Source organism: Caloenas nicobarica, chromosome 3, assembly GCF_036013445.1.
Source record: "Caloenas nicobarica isolate bCalNic1 chromosome 3, bCalNic1.hap1, whole genome shotgun sequence".
Taxonomy (NCBI): domain Eukaryota; kingdom Metazoa; phylum Chordata; class Aves; order Columbiformes; family Columbidae; genus Caloenas; species Caloenas nicobarica.
In genome coordinates, this window is record NC_088247.1 from 30,967,745 (window position 1) to 30,982,898 (window position 15,154).

Sequence of the window (15,154 nt, forward strand, 5' to 3'; positions counted from 1 at the left end):
TTAATTTACTTGGTTTTCAAGAGGACAAAAATATACTGGAAAATAAAGCAGATATGTGTGATTCTGATGAGAATGTTTCTGGATGTGAGATCCAAGTAAATTCTTTGAATACATATACTTCGGTTTTCTTATACTTAGGTGTGATCATGCATTCAAATAAACATGCAGTTCTTTGAATGTGTAATCACTGGGAAAATAGCACAGCTGCATTTACTTCACCGTGGGATCTTTTGCAGATATGGAAAGTTTTGGTGTACCAAATATTTAGAATTTAATTCTGTAAGCACTCTGTGTTTGGAAATCTGATGGTTTTCAGTGAAAGCCCTGATGCAGTATGACAAACTCTGTAAAATTAGTAGCTCACCAGAAAATACAGTTTTCAGATGCTTTAAAATATACATTTAAATTGTTTGCAAAATATTCCAGAGAGTACAGAACAGTTAGATAATGTATGGTATTTCTTTAATAGAAATATTTTCTGTAAGACCTAGCTCTAATAGCAATTGATAAATTACATAAAATATGACAGAACTGTCAGACATAGTAAACTGGAAGTGTTTCTAGATACCTACCTGGCAAGTTCTGTGTAGTTAACTCATCATACACAGTTAGAGGAGATTCAATGAAAATTTGTAAACTTATTTTCTCTTACGCATTTAATACATTTTAGGCATTTCAGTATATGTATAATGCACTTTAAAGCTTTTGAAACATTAGCAATGTCTCTACATCATCATATCAACAAAGTAGTCATTTCGTATGTGTGCATGTGAATCTTAATATGTAGGACTGAACGTACAGCAGAAGAATTTCATGCTTTAGTAGTTATTGATGCTTTCTTGGTGATGTGTTATACTTATTTTTAATTTGCATTAGTTCTTCTCTAATGTTCTTTCCAGCTGTTGGCTGTCTCTTGAAGGAGGGCTACTTTATGCTTTCGTTGGACCTGCAGCTGCTGTTGTCTTGGTAAACATTAATATAATTTCCATTATTTTCATATGAAATTATGGAATGTACCATTTAAATCATAAAAGCCTAGCTATACAGTAGCATTACATTTTGCTGGAAATACTGAGCTCAATATTGTTTAACATACCTCCAGTATTTTGAATGTATGATTCATTTCATTGTATCACTCCTTTATACCAGTAAGCTGTGAAGGAATAATGTACTGATTGGTGGCATGGAAAACTTGTTACATGCATCGCTGATTTATTACCAGTAGCATATATGCAATTGTCACTGCCTTGTGAAGTTCAGTGGCAGTCTTGGTAGAGTGCTGCTTGGCAGCGTATCGCTGTGCCAGTCAAAGCAACAGGAGGAGTGCAACCAGCCAGCAAGTTCTCCCTGGCTACTGCTTTTGAAGGCAAAGAAAAAAAAATCATCATAGCTGGGAAATGTTACCCATTTGTGTATTAATCTTCCACATCTCTGGAAATGCATTTAGGTGTAGGATTCTTTTTCCCTTATTGCAGGCATCTGCAATGTAGATTTCTGCATCTAAGCTGGCTGTCCCAGCCATATTTCATTGGCAGTGGAGAAAAATACACAATTTTAGGGCTCAAACCGTCAGAAGTACTTCAGGTCTCTGCTTCAGGGCAAAATGAATTGTATCCTACATGTGCCATTGGCTATCAGTTGTCTGCTCTGCAGTCTGTATAGATTTTTTACAATAATTTGTTTAGCATTTTTCCCTTACAGATTTTGAATCTAATTCTTCTTTCCACTTCATCAATTTTATACTAGGATAGCTCTATTGACACTGGTTATTTTTTATTTTCCCTTGCAAAGGGAATTGGTCCTAGTAGTCATCAAAGATATAGCCATTTAGCTACATAGATTTTCCTGAAATTGATGTTTACTACTCCCATAGAGTTTGTCTCATCATTGCCTGGAGTCAAGCCAGGATCCTTTTGTACAACTCACAGTCCCTGTCATGATAGAGGAGCCAAGGATGTTTACAAAAAGCCAGTCATAATTTTCACATGGAACTGTATGTTCTCTGTATAATTGGCAAGCTTTCTTCAGAGATGTTTGAAGCTCACAGTCACAGTTTGCCCTACCATTAGCTAGTAGCTGTGGAAGGAGCTGTTCCATGCAGCCACTTAAGTCTAAGTGTATAAAGCAAAAGAATTATATAACATCAGCTAAAAAAATGTAAATGCTGAAAATAAAGTGATAATAAGAAAAGCTCAAAAAGAGCTGGCAGAAGAGAATAGCAACAATTAGGTATTTTGGCACAGGTCTTGAAAAATCTGTTTGAAAGGAAAAAGGATTACCCTTTTCTGATTAAAAGAGAAAAAAAAAGGAACACTTATTTAATAGATTCAAAACTTGATAATACCTCTTTGCAGGCTGTGCACAGACAGGTACATAGAGTTCAGCTCAATAATACAAATGGATAATAACAGTCATTAAGTTGTCCATTAAATGCCATTAGTATGTCCATCGAGTGCCAAAATCTGACTGCTGAAACACTTGAATTTTTTTTTTTTAGGGTAGGTCTTCAACCCATGTATGTGATCGTAACATCGTTTACTTTTATGGAGCTAAAAAGACCTACCCCAAGCATTCATGTGGCCCACAAAAAATGAAACTGCAGTCAAACAAAGCTCAAGTCTGGCAGTTTGGTAAACAACATAGACAGTGACTAATGTGCAGGAGGATGTGGAAAACCACAGGCTGGTTCTGCATAATGAGAACACCCACATGGGCCATAAGTGCTTCAAAAGGAACATGGTTATGGTCATCGTGTGCTCTAACTAGGCCTTCCGTGTGCGCACAGCTCAAATGCTGCGGTTTTCCTGGAATTGCCACTAAAACTATAACTTAACACCGGGCATAACTTAAGATTCAAAAATAAGCCTGTTGCAGTCTGCGTATATGTTACCCATTTGAGAATACACATTTCCATTGTACTCAGGGACGGTTTTACACAATTTCTGAAGGAATACTCAGAAATGTAACAGGAGGCATTTTGCAGGCCTATAAAAGCCTTTTTCTGAAGTCATAGTATAAAATATTTTCTTTCAGGTACTGAAAGATCAACTGTTTGTTTTCTGTTTGACAGGTCAACATGGTGATTGGCATTTTGGTATTTAATAAACTTGTTTCCAGAGATGGAATCCTAGATAAAAAGCTCAAACACAGAGCGGGGTAAGCTACAATTGGGTTATTTTAAAGCATAGTAAAATTGTATCACCAATTTTCAAGTACAGATATTCACCAAAACTGCTTTAGATTGTGCTTTGAACTTTTATATCAGTGTAACAGTGTGTCTAACAGATTCCATTCATCTCAAAAGCTCCTGTTGCATTATCCTGAGGGAATGCAACTGAACAAACTAAACATAATAAAACACAAGTACAACGGTATTAAGTTAATGAGAATGAGGATTAAACAAATCTGAGCAGAGGTTTCACAAGATTGTCACACATGTAAAGTTGTTGCAGTTAGGAAAAGAGTTTCATGAACTTTGTGTACTGAAAGAACCAATTATTTTTGCCTAGCTGACAAATATAGTTACTATGGTGGGAGATGTTACTCATCTGTGTAAACTGTTATAAAATATATTGCCATTACTGAGGTCAATGTTATTCTGTCATTCTGACTATATGAAGAATTTGCCTTTGTTCTTACATCCGTATCTACATAGATGTATGTTCTAAATTAATGCAAAAGAATTTCAAAGTAAAAAAACATGTCTTAAAAGTTAAAAAAGAAAAAAAGGTAAATGGAAATTTTGTTTATTGATTATTTGTAACATTTACATTCAAATTTTGTTTGTTTCATGAGAAGAAAGGTTTATGACAGTGGTGGTATCAGAAACTGTTTTTCACTGGATGACAATGATTTGAAGTATGGCAGCAGCAAACCTAGATTCATTCCATATTGGAGGAAAATATTTCACAAGTGCATCATCACCTTCTTAATGCTTATGAAAGTATATTTAAACTTGAAGTAATCACCTTTTTATAGCTACATATTCTAGCATTGTCTTTTGGGCCTGCTTGTAGTTAACACCACCAATATCTGCATTTCTAGCAATGATAAGCAATGATATCTTCATTTTACTGTGCATTACCGCCATGGGTAAACTTATTACAGCTCCACTTTGAATTATTTTACTGTTTCACTAACAGTAGCATTCCTAATAAGTTCAATTCATTGGTTAGATGAGCAAATTTATGACAAATATTTCAGCTGGTGTGATTTGCATTTAATATTAATTCAATTCAATTTTTCTGGTTTTCAGCTCTTTCAACATCATTCCAACAAATATGTACCAAAAGCTTTCATATTGTTTCTTCTCTTTTCCGCCTTTTTCATTAGAAAGTATTAATTTCTTAACCTTACTTTTCTCTACATTGTTCCATCAACATTCTTAATCGTGTAATAAAACTAATAAAACGTAGACTATTATAAAACTACCCAAATTATTTCAACAGTAGTAATAACTTAGTATTCACTAATTCAAATTCACGTCTGCTCTAATTCCATTGATTTAAGGAGTTAGAACAGTCACAAGTTTGGCTTTGTACATTTTCTAAGGATGTCCAAGCTTAGATTTGACTGCACTTTTTTTTCTTTTTTTTCTGTTTACTTTTGGCATACTTCCCTGACGAACCAAATAACTTGCTTTCTAACAGTGTGCAACTTAGTAAAGCGGTATTTCATTTTAAAATAAATGGATAAAGAACTAGAAATTTTCAGTCAGAAACAATCCAGCTGTTCTGGGAAAGCACGTAGATAATCTAACGAGAAACAACCTTCACTTTTGTGATAGAATGAGATGGTGGCTTGGCAACAGCATTCCTTGATACTACTTGGCAGATGACTGGTCTTGAGAAATTGGTGCAGCATTTGACCTCCAGTAGAAAGGGGGTTGTCACTCATTTCTCGAGTGCCTCCTGTCAGCCATGCTCAGGACGGCACCTTCCTTCTTTCTGGCAAACAACTGTCGAAAGTTCAATCAAAACTTCAGCGGTAGAAATCATTTATGTAGGATTTAAAGCAGTGAATGGGGCAAAATATACTAACTCCATATGCTTTTTACCACCTTAATAAACATATGGAGAATCAACAAGTGGGAAAAAAAAAAAAGGACGTGTTGTCTTGATGGATCTCAATAATTTTCCTGGCATAAGGGGTGGCATACATATATGCCCAGCCAGAAATATTGTATTTGGTTTATATACACATCAAGTTCTGTTATTATTTGCCAGGTCCAGAATAGATCCATGGAGATGAAGAGAATAATCCAGCCTGATAACATTGAAGTATTGCCAAGTAAAGATGGAAAGTATTTTCCCAAGCTTAGTTTAAGCTTACCAAAGGCATTTTTCTAGTTCGTTCATTAATGTAGATCTTTCGTTGGTGTAAACTGATGTGGATTCACTGAGTTCCTTTCACAGCCCACGATCACCTTACACAAGGTCATGGTTCTCACCATTTTCTGATGGAAAAAACTGTATTTATATGGAAAAAATACTGCACTTTTTATGGAAAGTCATCATTTGGCTTATCAAAATGGAAACCACTGGAGTTCAATGTTGGTTTGAGCAGTATGCCAAAAACGTTGTGAATGCTGGGTTTGGCAATAAAAAGGAGTTTTGTTGGTTGAAATAACTGGGAAAAAACTGAAGTGTTACCTATCTTTACCATGTTGACTGCTTTCCAGCTGGGAATAGGTAAAGCACCTTTCCTGTCACATCTCAGTCAGCTATGGTTATTCCTGGTTCTGATAGCAGAAAGAGAAGGAATAGCAAAAGTCTTTATTTAGTCGACTCTGGAAGTTGAATGCATGCTGTACCTAAAAGAAAATTTAAATTCCAGGTTTTGCCCTTTAACTCTTCTGACAGGTGCTGAGGTACAATTGTCCATACAAAATGCTTTGAGCTTAATGCTTGTGTACTGTGTTTTATTAAAATGCAAAACAGGTCACCCTTTTTTTAGCACCAGCTGATATCTATTTCATCAGATTCCATACATTTCAAGCCCTGTATTCAGACCTTCATATGGCAGGAATAAAATCACTCCAGATGTTAGTGGGCCATTCAGATCACTAGTGCAAATCTGACTATACAGTGGGCCCAGACTGATTTGATGCTTGGATACATTTTGCACGTTTCTTTCCCTATTAATGCTCTGCAGTTGTATATACTTCATATTCCTCCTTTAAATGTCCTATGTTCTTTCTCAAATAAGTTTGGATACAATAGTCTTTTAACAGGTCTGAATAGAGGGATTTCACTTTGTGTGTCTATCCTAGCACGTGCTTATGTTTACTTCAGTGTACTGAGCAGTTTTGATCACTGGACATTTGGGGCCCTTTTTAGCTTAAATGAAATAAATAGAGTCTGCATTAAGTGAAGCCCCATAGCATTAACATGTAAAGCTAATAATGTAAAGTACAAAGTACAGTTTTGCAACAACATAGAGCATTCATCCTGAATAAGTCTACTTACTTTTTCTGCATGACGTCATATTTAAAAGCTAAATTTCAGTAGCAACGTTTTTTGGTGACAATTCAATATTTTGTTCTTTTTGTGGGTGTTCTGTTTGTTTGCAGTCAGATGAGTGAGCCTCATAGCGGTTTGACGCTCAAATGTGCCAAGTGTGGAGTAGTTTCAACAACAGCTTTGTCAGCCACCACCGCCAGTAATGCCATGTTAGTCCTGATCATTTACATCTTCTTGTTACAAATCTTATACAGTGCATGTGAGACAATAGTTTGATGACAACTGTGTTTGCTAACACTGTATAGAGTGCTGAGCACGTTTAAATACTTTTTAACAAAAAAAAAAAAATTACAACTGTGTTGTTTAACTACATATAGGATATTCTTTAGAACATAAAGTACCAACACTGTTACATTCTTGTCTGTGATTTTCAAGTTAACTTGATAAAGTGCCATCCTTAAAAATGTTTTATTTGAATAGTGAACTTTTAATAATTTTTTACAATATTACAATCGTGCTCTTCTCTTTTTTTCAATAGGGCATCTCTTTGGAGTTCCTGTGTGGTGTTGCCACTTCTGGCCTTGACTTGGATGTCTGCAGTTCTGGCCATGACAGACAAAAGATCAATATTATTTCAGATACTTTTTGCAGTATTTGATTCATTACAAGGCTTTGTTATTGTCATGGTCCATTGTATTCTCCGAAGGGAGGTGAGGAATGGCTTCTCAGTTTTCTAAAGGGCTGTGTTCCTGTTAATATCTCAACTGCTCTTTAATGTTATATACAGTTTGCTCTGCAGAAATATATTTCGTAGAAAGAGAAAAGTATTTTATGGTGAGATGTAGGGGAACGAGTGAAAGAGAGAGGAAGAAGATCAGTTAATTCCAGGTGCAGGATGTCAGTTTCAGTATGAAACTGTACCCACTTAATTAAAGGTGGCTTTCAGTCAGCCCCAAGTTCAGTTTGGTTTTAAGTGTGAAGCTTTCCCAATATTTTGAGTATAGGTAAGTGCTAAGATAAATGCCCTTTCCTGAAGACCAATAGCTATAGACTTTTAAAGTCTCTAAAACTGATTCAAACACAAAATGATTTCTGCTTAAGCTGCTCCTGAAAGAGGACACAAGGAGGTGAGGTGCTCTGTTGGTGAAGATCTACCTTTGCACTTCTGCAAACTCGACTACATACTTAAGCTATGGGGACAGTGAGGATGAAGACAGATGAATGCTTTGAGAATAGCAAGGAAAAGCTGATACCCCAGTCTGCCCTTCACAGCTCAGTGCTACCCACCGCAGAATCCATCACCACTGAAATCTGACGACAAAGCTACCACACAAGTGCTCTTTAATCTGGCTCTGGTGACAGCTTCTCTAACCTGTCTAACCTGCTAACTAACCCTACATTTTTGTGGAGATAGATCAGTTTGAGAGCAGTAACACAACAGCTTTGCTGGCAGATCTGTGGTAGTGGGACCGTCTATCAAAAATGAGCAGGGGGAGCCTGACAGGAGAGCAGTAACCTGCTCCACTGGCATACCTATGCATTAGCCATTTATCAGCTTCAGGATATTTACCACACCAATAAACTGAATTACACTGTCTAGCATGGTTCCTTCCGATTGGCAAGAAGCCTTCAAAAGCATTTCAGGATTAAAAAACACGAAGATGTTTCAAGAAAGATTTATTGTCAATGCTGAGGGAGGAATCTCGCACAGTGGTTTCTCTTTCCACCATTCACACCCTTTAAACGTTGCAACTCACTATATTGATGAAAAAGAAATATGAGTGATATAATTTATTTCAATCTTTCGGTAGTGTACCATTTTGCATGAACCTTATATCACTATCCTATATATATATGCAGAGTAAGAGATAATACTCAATATGAATCTATTTTATCTAGAACTGTCTTGCTATCCCCTTATATTCTACAGCATTTTCTTTCCCCATATGATTTACATCTGTGAAAGAGGGTATTCTCATTTGCACATCTGAAACCCAACATTTCATACATCCTTTTAGTAAAACAGTAAGACACTGCAACTATTTTCAGTAGAAAGAATGGCAGTTCCATACTGATTTCCCAAAAAGGCCCAAGAAGCACCTTGGTTTGATAAGAACATCCCTTATCAAAAGGGGAAGGAGTTTTTTTCTTCAGTCATGACAACTTAGGCAGAAGTAACTGTACAGATGCAGTTTATTCACTAATCACTAGGTTGTCTCCAGTTTTGATGATGATGATATTGCTGTTTGAACTGTGACAGAACACATTGAATCTTCTTTAGTCTTCCAGATTTAAACTGTAAACTGGGCCTCTTGAGGGGGTTTTTGTTTTGGTTTGGGTTTATATATGGGAAAATAAAATTAATAGAAAGTTCTTCAAGAACAGCAAAGAAGTAAAAGTTCATGCACTTGAAAAAAATTTGTTTCAAAAATGTGTATAGTCTGCACTTACATGGACCAGTTTGCAGGAGCAAAGACATAACTGCTTACTGCAACAAGTAAGTTACTGCAACTTACTGCAACTTACTGCAACTTACTGCAACTCCAGTAAGTTGTGTTTCAGTTTGACTCTAGAGAGTCTGGCTTTCTAGTTCAAGAGACCCTTAGCTGAGTACAAGCCAAGACAGTGGCCATCACACACAATGTGCGATGCAGTCTTTGCACTGCACAAGGTACCTCCCAACTGAAAGAACAGCCTGTTACTTTCTGTTGTCTGCAAAAACATTTTGTTCTGCCAATGCCTGTCAGGGAAACCTGACCAACACATTTGTCACTCTTGATGACAGCTACAAAGCTATCTCAGTTATAGCCTATAGGATTGATCTAATATTTATAGCATGGCAGCACAGGCAAAACAATAATTCTACCTGTCTGGAAAAAAATATGGAGTAGAATATATCACCATAAAATTCAAACAAAGAAGAGGACAGCCCTGCTTTACTATGCTTTTATTGCCATTATATTAGAAAAAGATACAGACTTTTGCAATTATATATATAAACCCCCATTTTTCCTCGTAGCTATATTGATATAAACATAAATGATGAAAACAATTCTGCTTTCTCTAGTATACCGTATCAATGATCTTGTGTGACCGGCGCTGCATTAGGAAGCCAGGGAGGTTCACTGAGTAAGACGTACAACTAGAAGAGAACTCATGATGTGTTATATCTGTTTCTGCCCTCCATCAATGTCTTTTGGAAATACATTAAATCTTTCTATATTTCAGTTTCTTAACTTCTAAGACAAATATAATACTTCTTAAGAATTAGACATCTTATAGATCATTTGGACATTAGGAAAGAAAAATGCAAAGTAGGAGTTAGGTATTATTATTTTATGTGGCCTTCTTACTCCAGAGAGCCTAGTATTTTTTTTTCTTTCTCTTCTTGCTGTTTAAATACCTAATTGGGCATTGGAAGATGGTGGGGCAAGTGTCACAGAACAGAACGTGATAGAAGAGGTTAGTGCTAGCATCAGAATGAACAGCTTTCCTGACCTACTTGAATATGAGATTGTCTAAAGCTAATTTGAATCACATTGAGTAACTCCCATTAATGCTGGTGATGGAAGCAACACGTGTTTTCTCCTTTTGCTGTGCTCTGCTGACTAGGGAGCATTTGGATTAAATGCATCGTTGGTGTCTAAAGCCCACATTTCTGTATTGCAGGAGAAAAATAAAGAGTGCATGAGTAGGGAGAGGGTAAATTATAAAAGCTTGGAGTTGGTTACTGTTGCTAAGGAAACCACTTCCCTGGTACCCGCACGTTCATCACATCTGTCTCTCCAGCTCTGCCTGGCTCTAAGAAAATCTTGTAACTTGATGTTAAAAGGGAGTGGGGGAAACATGATTATGTTTCGAAGTAAAACGTAGAGACAGCACAGTCTTTACATACTCAAACAAGTTTGAACAAGCAGTTTAGAAAAATAAGCTGGTATTTAGAAAGTTCAACCTTTTTGTTTCTGATTTATGCGAGGACACCTAGAAGTTTCAACATATGTCAATATGATGGATACAGCTACATTTGACATTCCGTTAATATGTTCGAATCATATGCTGCTTGCACTTCAGAAACACTGTAAGAAACATGCACATTTAAGTGGATCCTGACATCAAGATTCATTGCTTTGATATAGAAGGCAGTGAAAGTAGGACATATAGTTCTTAAGATCTCTGGAGCTATCTGAACTGGGGAAGCTTCATGAACACAGAGTCCCAAAAATGATGGCCACTGCAAATAGAGAGAGGTCACGTAGCGAGTTCTGAAGGAGTAATGCTTTAGGGTCAAGCATCATGAGGCTTGAGACGAGATTCAGCACAGCTGTGAGTACTTTGGAGGGAAATACTTTCATTTGCCAAATTGCTATGCTAGTGCTTATCCAAGAGCATACAAGTCTGAAGTGTGACCTGACATCAGCACTGATAAAGTGAGAGAAGTCTTGGATTAAATTTGCAACAACTGCGAGATGCCAAATTAAATAAGCATCAAACACATGGAAAACCGCAGCAAGTGTAATGCTTAAAATCAGAATCTGAATCTCCATACTGGTCAACACACTTTACATTTCCCTACCACATATGAGAAATCTCAATGTTTTGAAATCAATCCAAACCTTTGCACCTTGCTTCATTCTTCTTTCCGCTCTATATTAGTCTTCCTCCGCTCACAATGGTCACTTATCAAAACTTCTTTGTCATTTAAGGGTTAAGCACTTTAAAATAATGCTTCCTAATTACAAAAATTATTTTTTTCTATTTCATTTCCCCTTTTGTGAAAGTTCTTAAACAGCTTGCAGTAGAATATGTTATGTTGAAAGGGGGATACCTTTTCTTCAGTGACAATTAATGAATTATCCTGCTGTTCACAAAATGACCATGAGTAGAACATGATTTCCTCCCTTTCAATTATTTTGAATAAGATGTGAGGTAATTTATACAGATAATAAGTGGAATGTAGATTTTTGTAGGCATTTTATTGAGAGTATTTTCATATTCAAACAAGAAATTATATTAGTTTGTTTTGGTTAGAGGTCCACCAACTAAGTTCCTGTTTTCCAAGTGACACCTTGCAAGCAGGTTGCAAATATGAATATTTGAATTTCTGGAACAAAAATTCACATTTTAAAACTTAGATTGTATTTCTGTATTAGAATGCATCTGAGGATATATATAGAAGTGAAACAAATTGGGTTTTGCATTCAAATAAATATTCCCTGTATACTTTTGAAGTATCGGTAAAAATATTCCTTTCCATTCCAAAAGTTGCCATGCTGTCCCTACTACGGTATGTGTGAGAAAGTATCAAAATGTATTTTCATTCTACTGTCAGCACATAGGAACTGCATTTTTTCTTTCTCTGCCTCTCTGTTGAACCACATATAGTAACTGTTAAGAACTGTCTTTCAAGAATCTTTACCAAGCAGAAGATACATTTTGCAATGCTTAGTAGTATATCTATTAATCCAGCTAACACAGAATCACAGACCTGTACCGAACTGAATGAGAAGACAAAGCCAAATGCTATCACCGAAGACAGATTTGGCTTGAGTACCATATCACCACTGACTACTGGTTAATTCTGCCTGTAGACAAATTAATTCTGTGGTCTTGGTGTGATAGACTGACAGACTTTGCAGCAGCCACAAAAAATAGCAAATGTATGAAATGGCAGAAATAAGCATTTATGTTTACTGCTTCTCATTTATTAAGTATACTAAAGAAAACCAGGCATTGTATTCCTCACAGTTGTTGCACAAGAATCAGTATAAGATATTGTTTTCACAGGTTCAAGATGCATTCAGATGTCGACTGAGAAATTGCCAGGACCCGATCAACGCAGATTCTTCAAGTTCTTTTCCTAACGGACATGCTCAAATCATGGTTAGGTTATATTTTTTTCTTTGATTCTTAATTTGGTGTTCCTATCCAAAAGAAAAAAACTTACACTATTATATGTGGCAAGTATGTGCAGCTGAAATATTAACACCATTTTTAAGCACAAGTCTGTTTAGGTCATTATCTCCTTGCTTATATCTCTTAGCAAGTTTAAATTATTGGTGTGATCATTTAGTGGAGCAGAGTGAATTAAGTGTCTTCCAGCGGTGTTCTTTATGACAAAAGATTCTTACATAGAAAACGAGAAAGTATCTAATAATATATCATGACTTTTCCTACTTTTGGTGTAAAAAGCACTGATATGTTTGAAAATCTTCCCTTCATGAGGCCTTTAAAAATGTTCCTCTCAAACTAATTCAGACACGTAGAAAGTGCTAAAGAGTCTAGAGCAGGGGTGTCCAACTCATTTTCACCGGGGGCCACATCAGCCTCGCAGATGCCTTCAAAGGGCCGAATAGACACAGTCCTAAAATTACATTCGGCCCTTTGAAGGCCTGATATGGCCCCCGGTGAAAATGAGTTGGACACCCCTGCTATAGAGGGAGAATCTAGTTAGTGGTGATAGCAAGTGGCTTAGTATGCCATTTGATTTACTGATATTATTAGGCAGTATATTAAGACAAAGTATTGGTCCCTTCACTTTCAATGACAGTTTGTCATTGACTATAATGGGGACAGGATCAATCTCTAAAGAAATGCAAGGCTTAGCAAGCAGATGCCTTTCAAAAAATGATTAATCAAAAAGGAATCTAATGTTTGGACTTCAGAAGCAAAAACAAGCTCAGTTTTATTAAACATTATTCATGTAATAAACTTTTTACGGAAATAAAAACATAGTTTAAATTACTTGAATTCTATAACAGGATAAATAGTTTTGCTTAACTGGGAAAAGTGTGCTTGGATTTTCAACCATTAAAGTTCATTCTTAGCTCTCACAATTCATTTTTGCCCAATGAAATAAATAAGTTATTTTCAGGGAGTACAAACTTTACATCCTCACGTTAGTAGCAAGGATGGGCAGAATGTTATATAACAAATAACCATTTTATTACAAATTAATGAAATTTCAGACAGGGTGGACTAATTGGAATACACTTATTCATACTAATTTGTATTGCTGACTATCTTCCATACTTCTGTTTATAAAATTACTATGAAAAGCTTCCTTAAAGATAATCCTTCCATGAGATGTAGAAGTTACTCTTCCATATACATAAAAAACCTATACACTGTGTCATTTTCTTAAAATTATATACTCTACTTCCACCTATTTTATTTTATTTTTTCTGGTCAGGCAGCATACTTTGAAAACCACCCAGTTATACTTTAGGAAAGTTTGTAAAGCTCTGCTGTTGTAAAACAATACAGTTCACCTTCTCAGCAACAAGAAACCACTTTTAAGAGACTATGACTCTGTAAGTAGGACATTTCAGAAGTGCCAGTTGGCAAAAAGGTATTGTGGTTTAGTTTTCAATTAATAATGATTGTCCTGTTTCATTGTTTCTTGTTACAGACTGATTTTGAAAAGGACGTGGACATTGCTTGTCGGTCAGGTAAGAACACTGAGAGAGTACTTAGCCAACAAAAAGATGTCTTGTACTAGTTCCTTGTGAAGTGAAAGCTAGAAAAATATCAGAGTTCAATTGGTTGCAATGTATTTTTATAAATGTAAAGAAAAAAGTGATGCCACTGTACAAATACATCTATTTAATTTTCTTACAAAAGCCTTTTACTAGAATTCAGCAGTTGGGAAGCAGCCAAAGGTATGATTGCCTATTAGAAGGAAAATGGTTTTGGAAAGAAGATCAATCTTACACAGAAAATTTTCCTTGCCCTAGTACACAAGAAATGTTTATGTATATGAAGGATGCATCAATTGGTTTAGTTTTAAAGAGGGTAATTTTTTAGAGCTCTGAAATCAACAGTAGCTTAAGCAACATGGTATCAGGAAAATGAAATTTGATTCCACTTTATTAGAACAGGTTTGGTTTTTTGTGTTTTTTTGTGGTTTTGTGTTTGTTTGTTTGTTTTTAATGTTTCAGTAATATGATCTTTAATGAGTCAGCTATGTTTGTTTCTGAATAATAATAATAATAATAACACCACCACATTTTAAGTATTTGACAACCTTGCTTAAATGAAGCACATTGTAAAATAAATGACCCTTTAAACCCTATAGAAATTTTTACATCTAGGAAATATTCCCAAAGGACAGTTTTACCTAGAAAGCCAATTCACCCTCTGTTTTCAATGAAGAGAGAAAGAAAGGGTGTCCTCTGCACAGGGTGGGTCAGAGCAGAAGCCTGACTCAGTTCTTCTGATCACCTACCTGAAGGACATTCTCTCTTGGCTGGCTCTATGAGCAGCCAAGAAGGCTGAGCTCATCAAGGTAAAGTCTGAGTTTCCAGTCACCCACCTTTAAAAAACTGACAGTTCAGTTTCTTGCAACAAGGTAGTAATTGATTCATGTGGATTAGTTTTAATATGCACATGTATTGCGCAGGTAGCAGGATAGCACATTCTAACACAAATGCACATCTGTCACCATCCGATGCAGACAGGAGTCCAGCATTGGTCCATGTAGCTCCTACCTCTGGGAGAGTGGGCTGCCTTATGAGCTGCTTGCTAGGGAACATGGCAGTGAACTGACAGGTTCCAGGGGATCTGGGTCATCAGAGCCCTCAGGCTACCAAAAGGGATGTGAAAGTAGCACCTGAGATACTTCTTACTGTCTTACTGTCTCAGCCCATGAGCTGGATTTTACTGTACCAACTCGCACTGGTATGAATTAAAATATT

General features: G+C 36.2%; 1 protein-coding gene across 1 annotated transcript in view; it reads left to right on the plus strand.

Moving 5' to 3' along the window:
- Nucleotides 1–15,154, plus strand: part of ADGRB3 (adhesion G protein-coupled receptor B3) — a 445,550-nt gene that overhangs the window by 409,955 nt on the left and 20,441 nt on the right. The window contains exons 21-26 of the mRNA XM_065630898.1: nucleotides 900–966; nucleotides 3,071–3,156; nucleotides 6,572–6,670; nucleotides 7,000–7,171; nucleotides 12,246–12,341; nucleotides 13,870–13,909. Of these exons, the coding sequence (XP_065486970.1) occupies nucleotides 900–966; nucleotides 3,071–3,156; nucleotides 6,572–6,670; nucleotides 7,000–7,171; nucleotides 12,246–12,341; nucleotides 13,870–13,909 (560 nt within the window). The remainder of the gene's footprint in view (nucleotides 1–899; nucleotides 967–3,070; nucleotides 3,157–6,571; nucleotides 6,671–6,999; nucleotides 7,172–12,245; nucleotides 12,342–13,869; nucleotides 13,910–15,154) is intronic.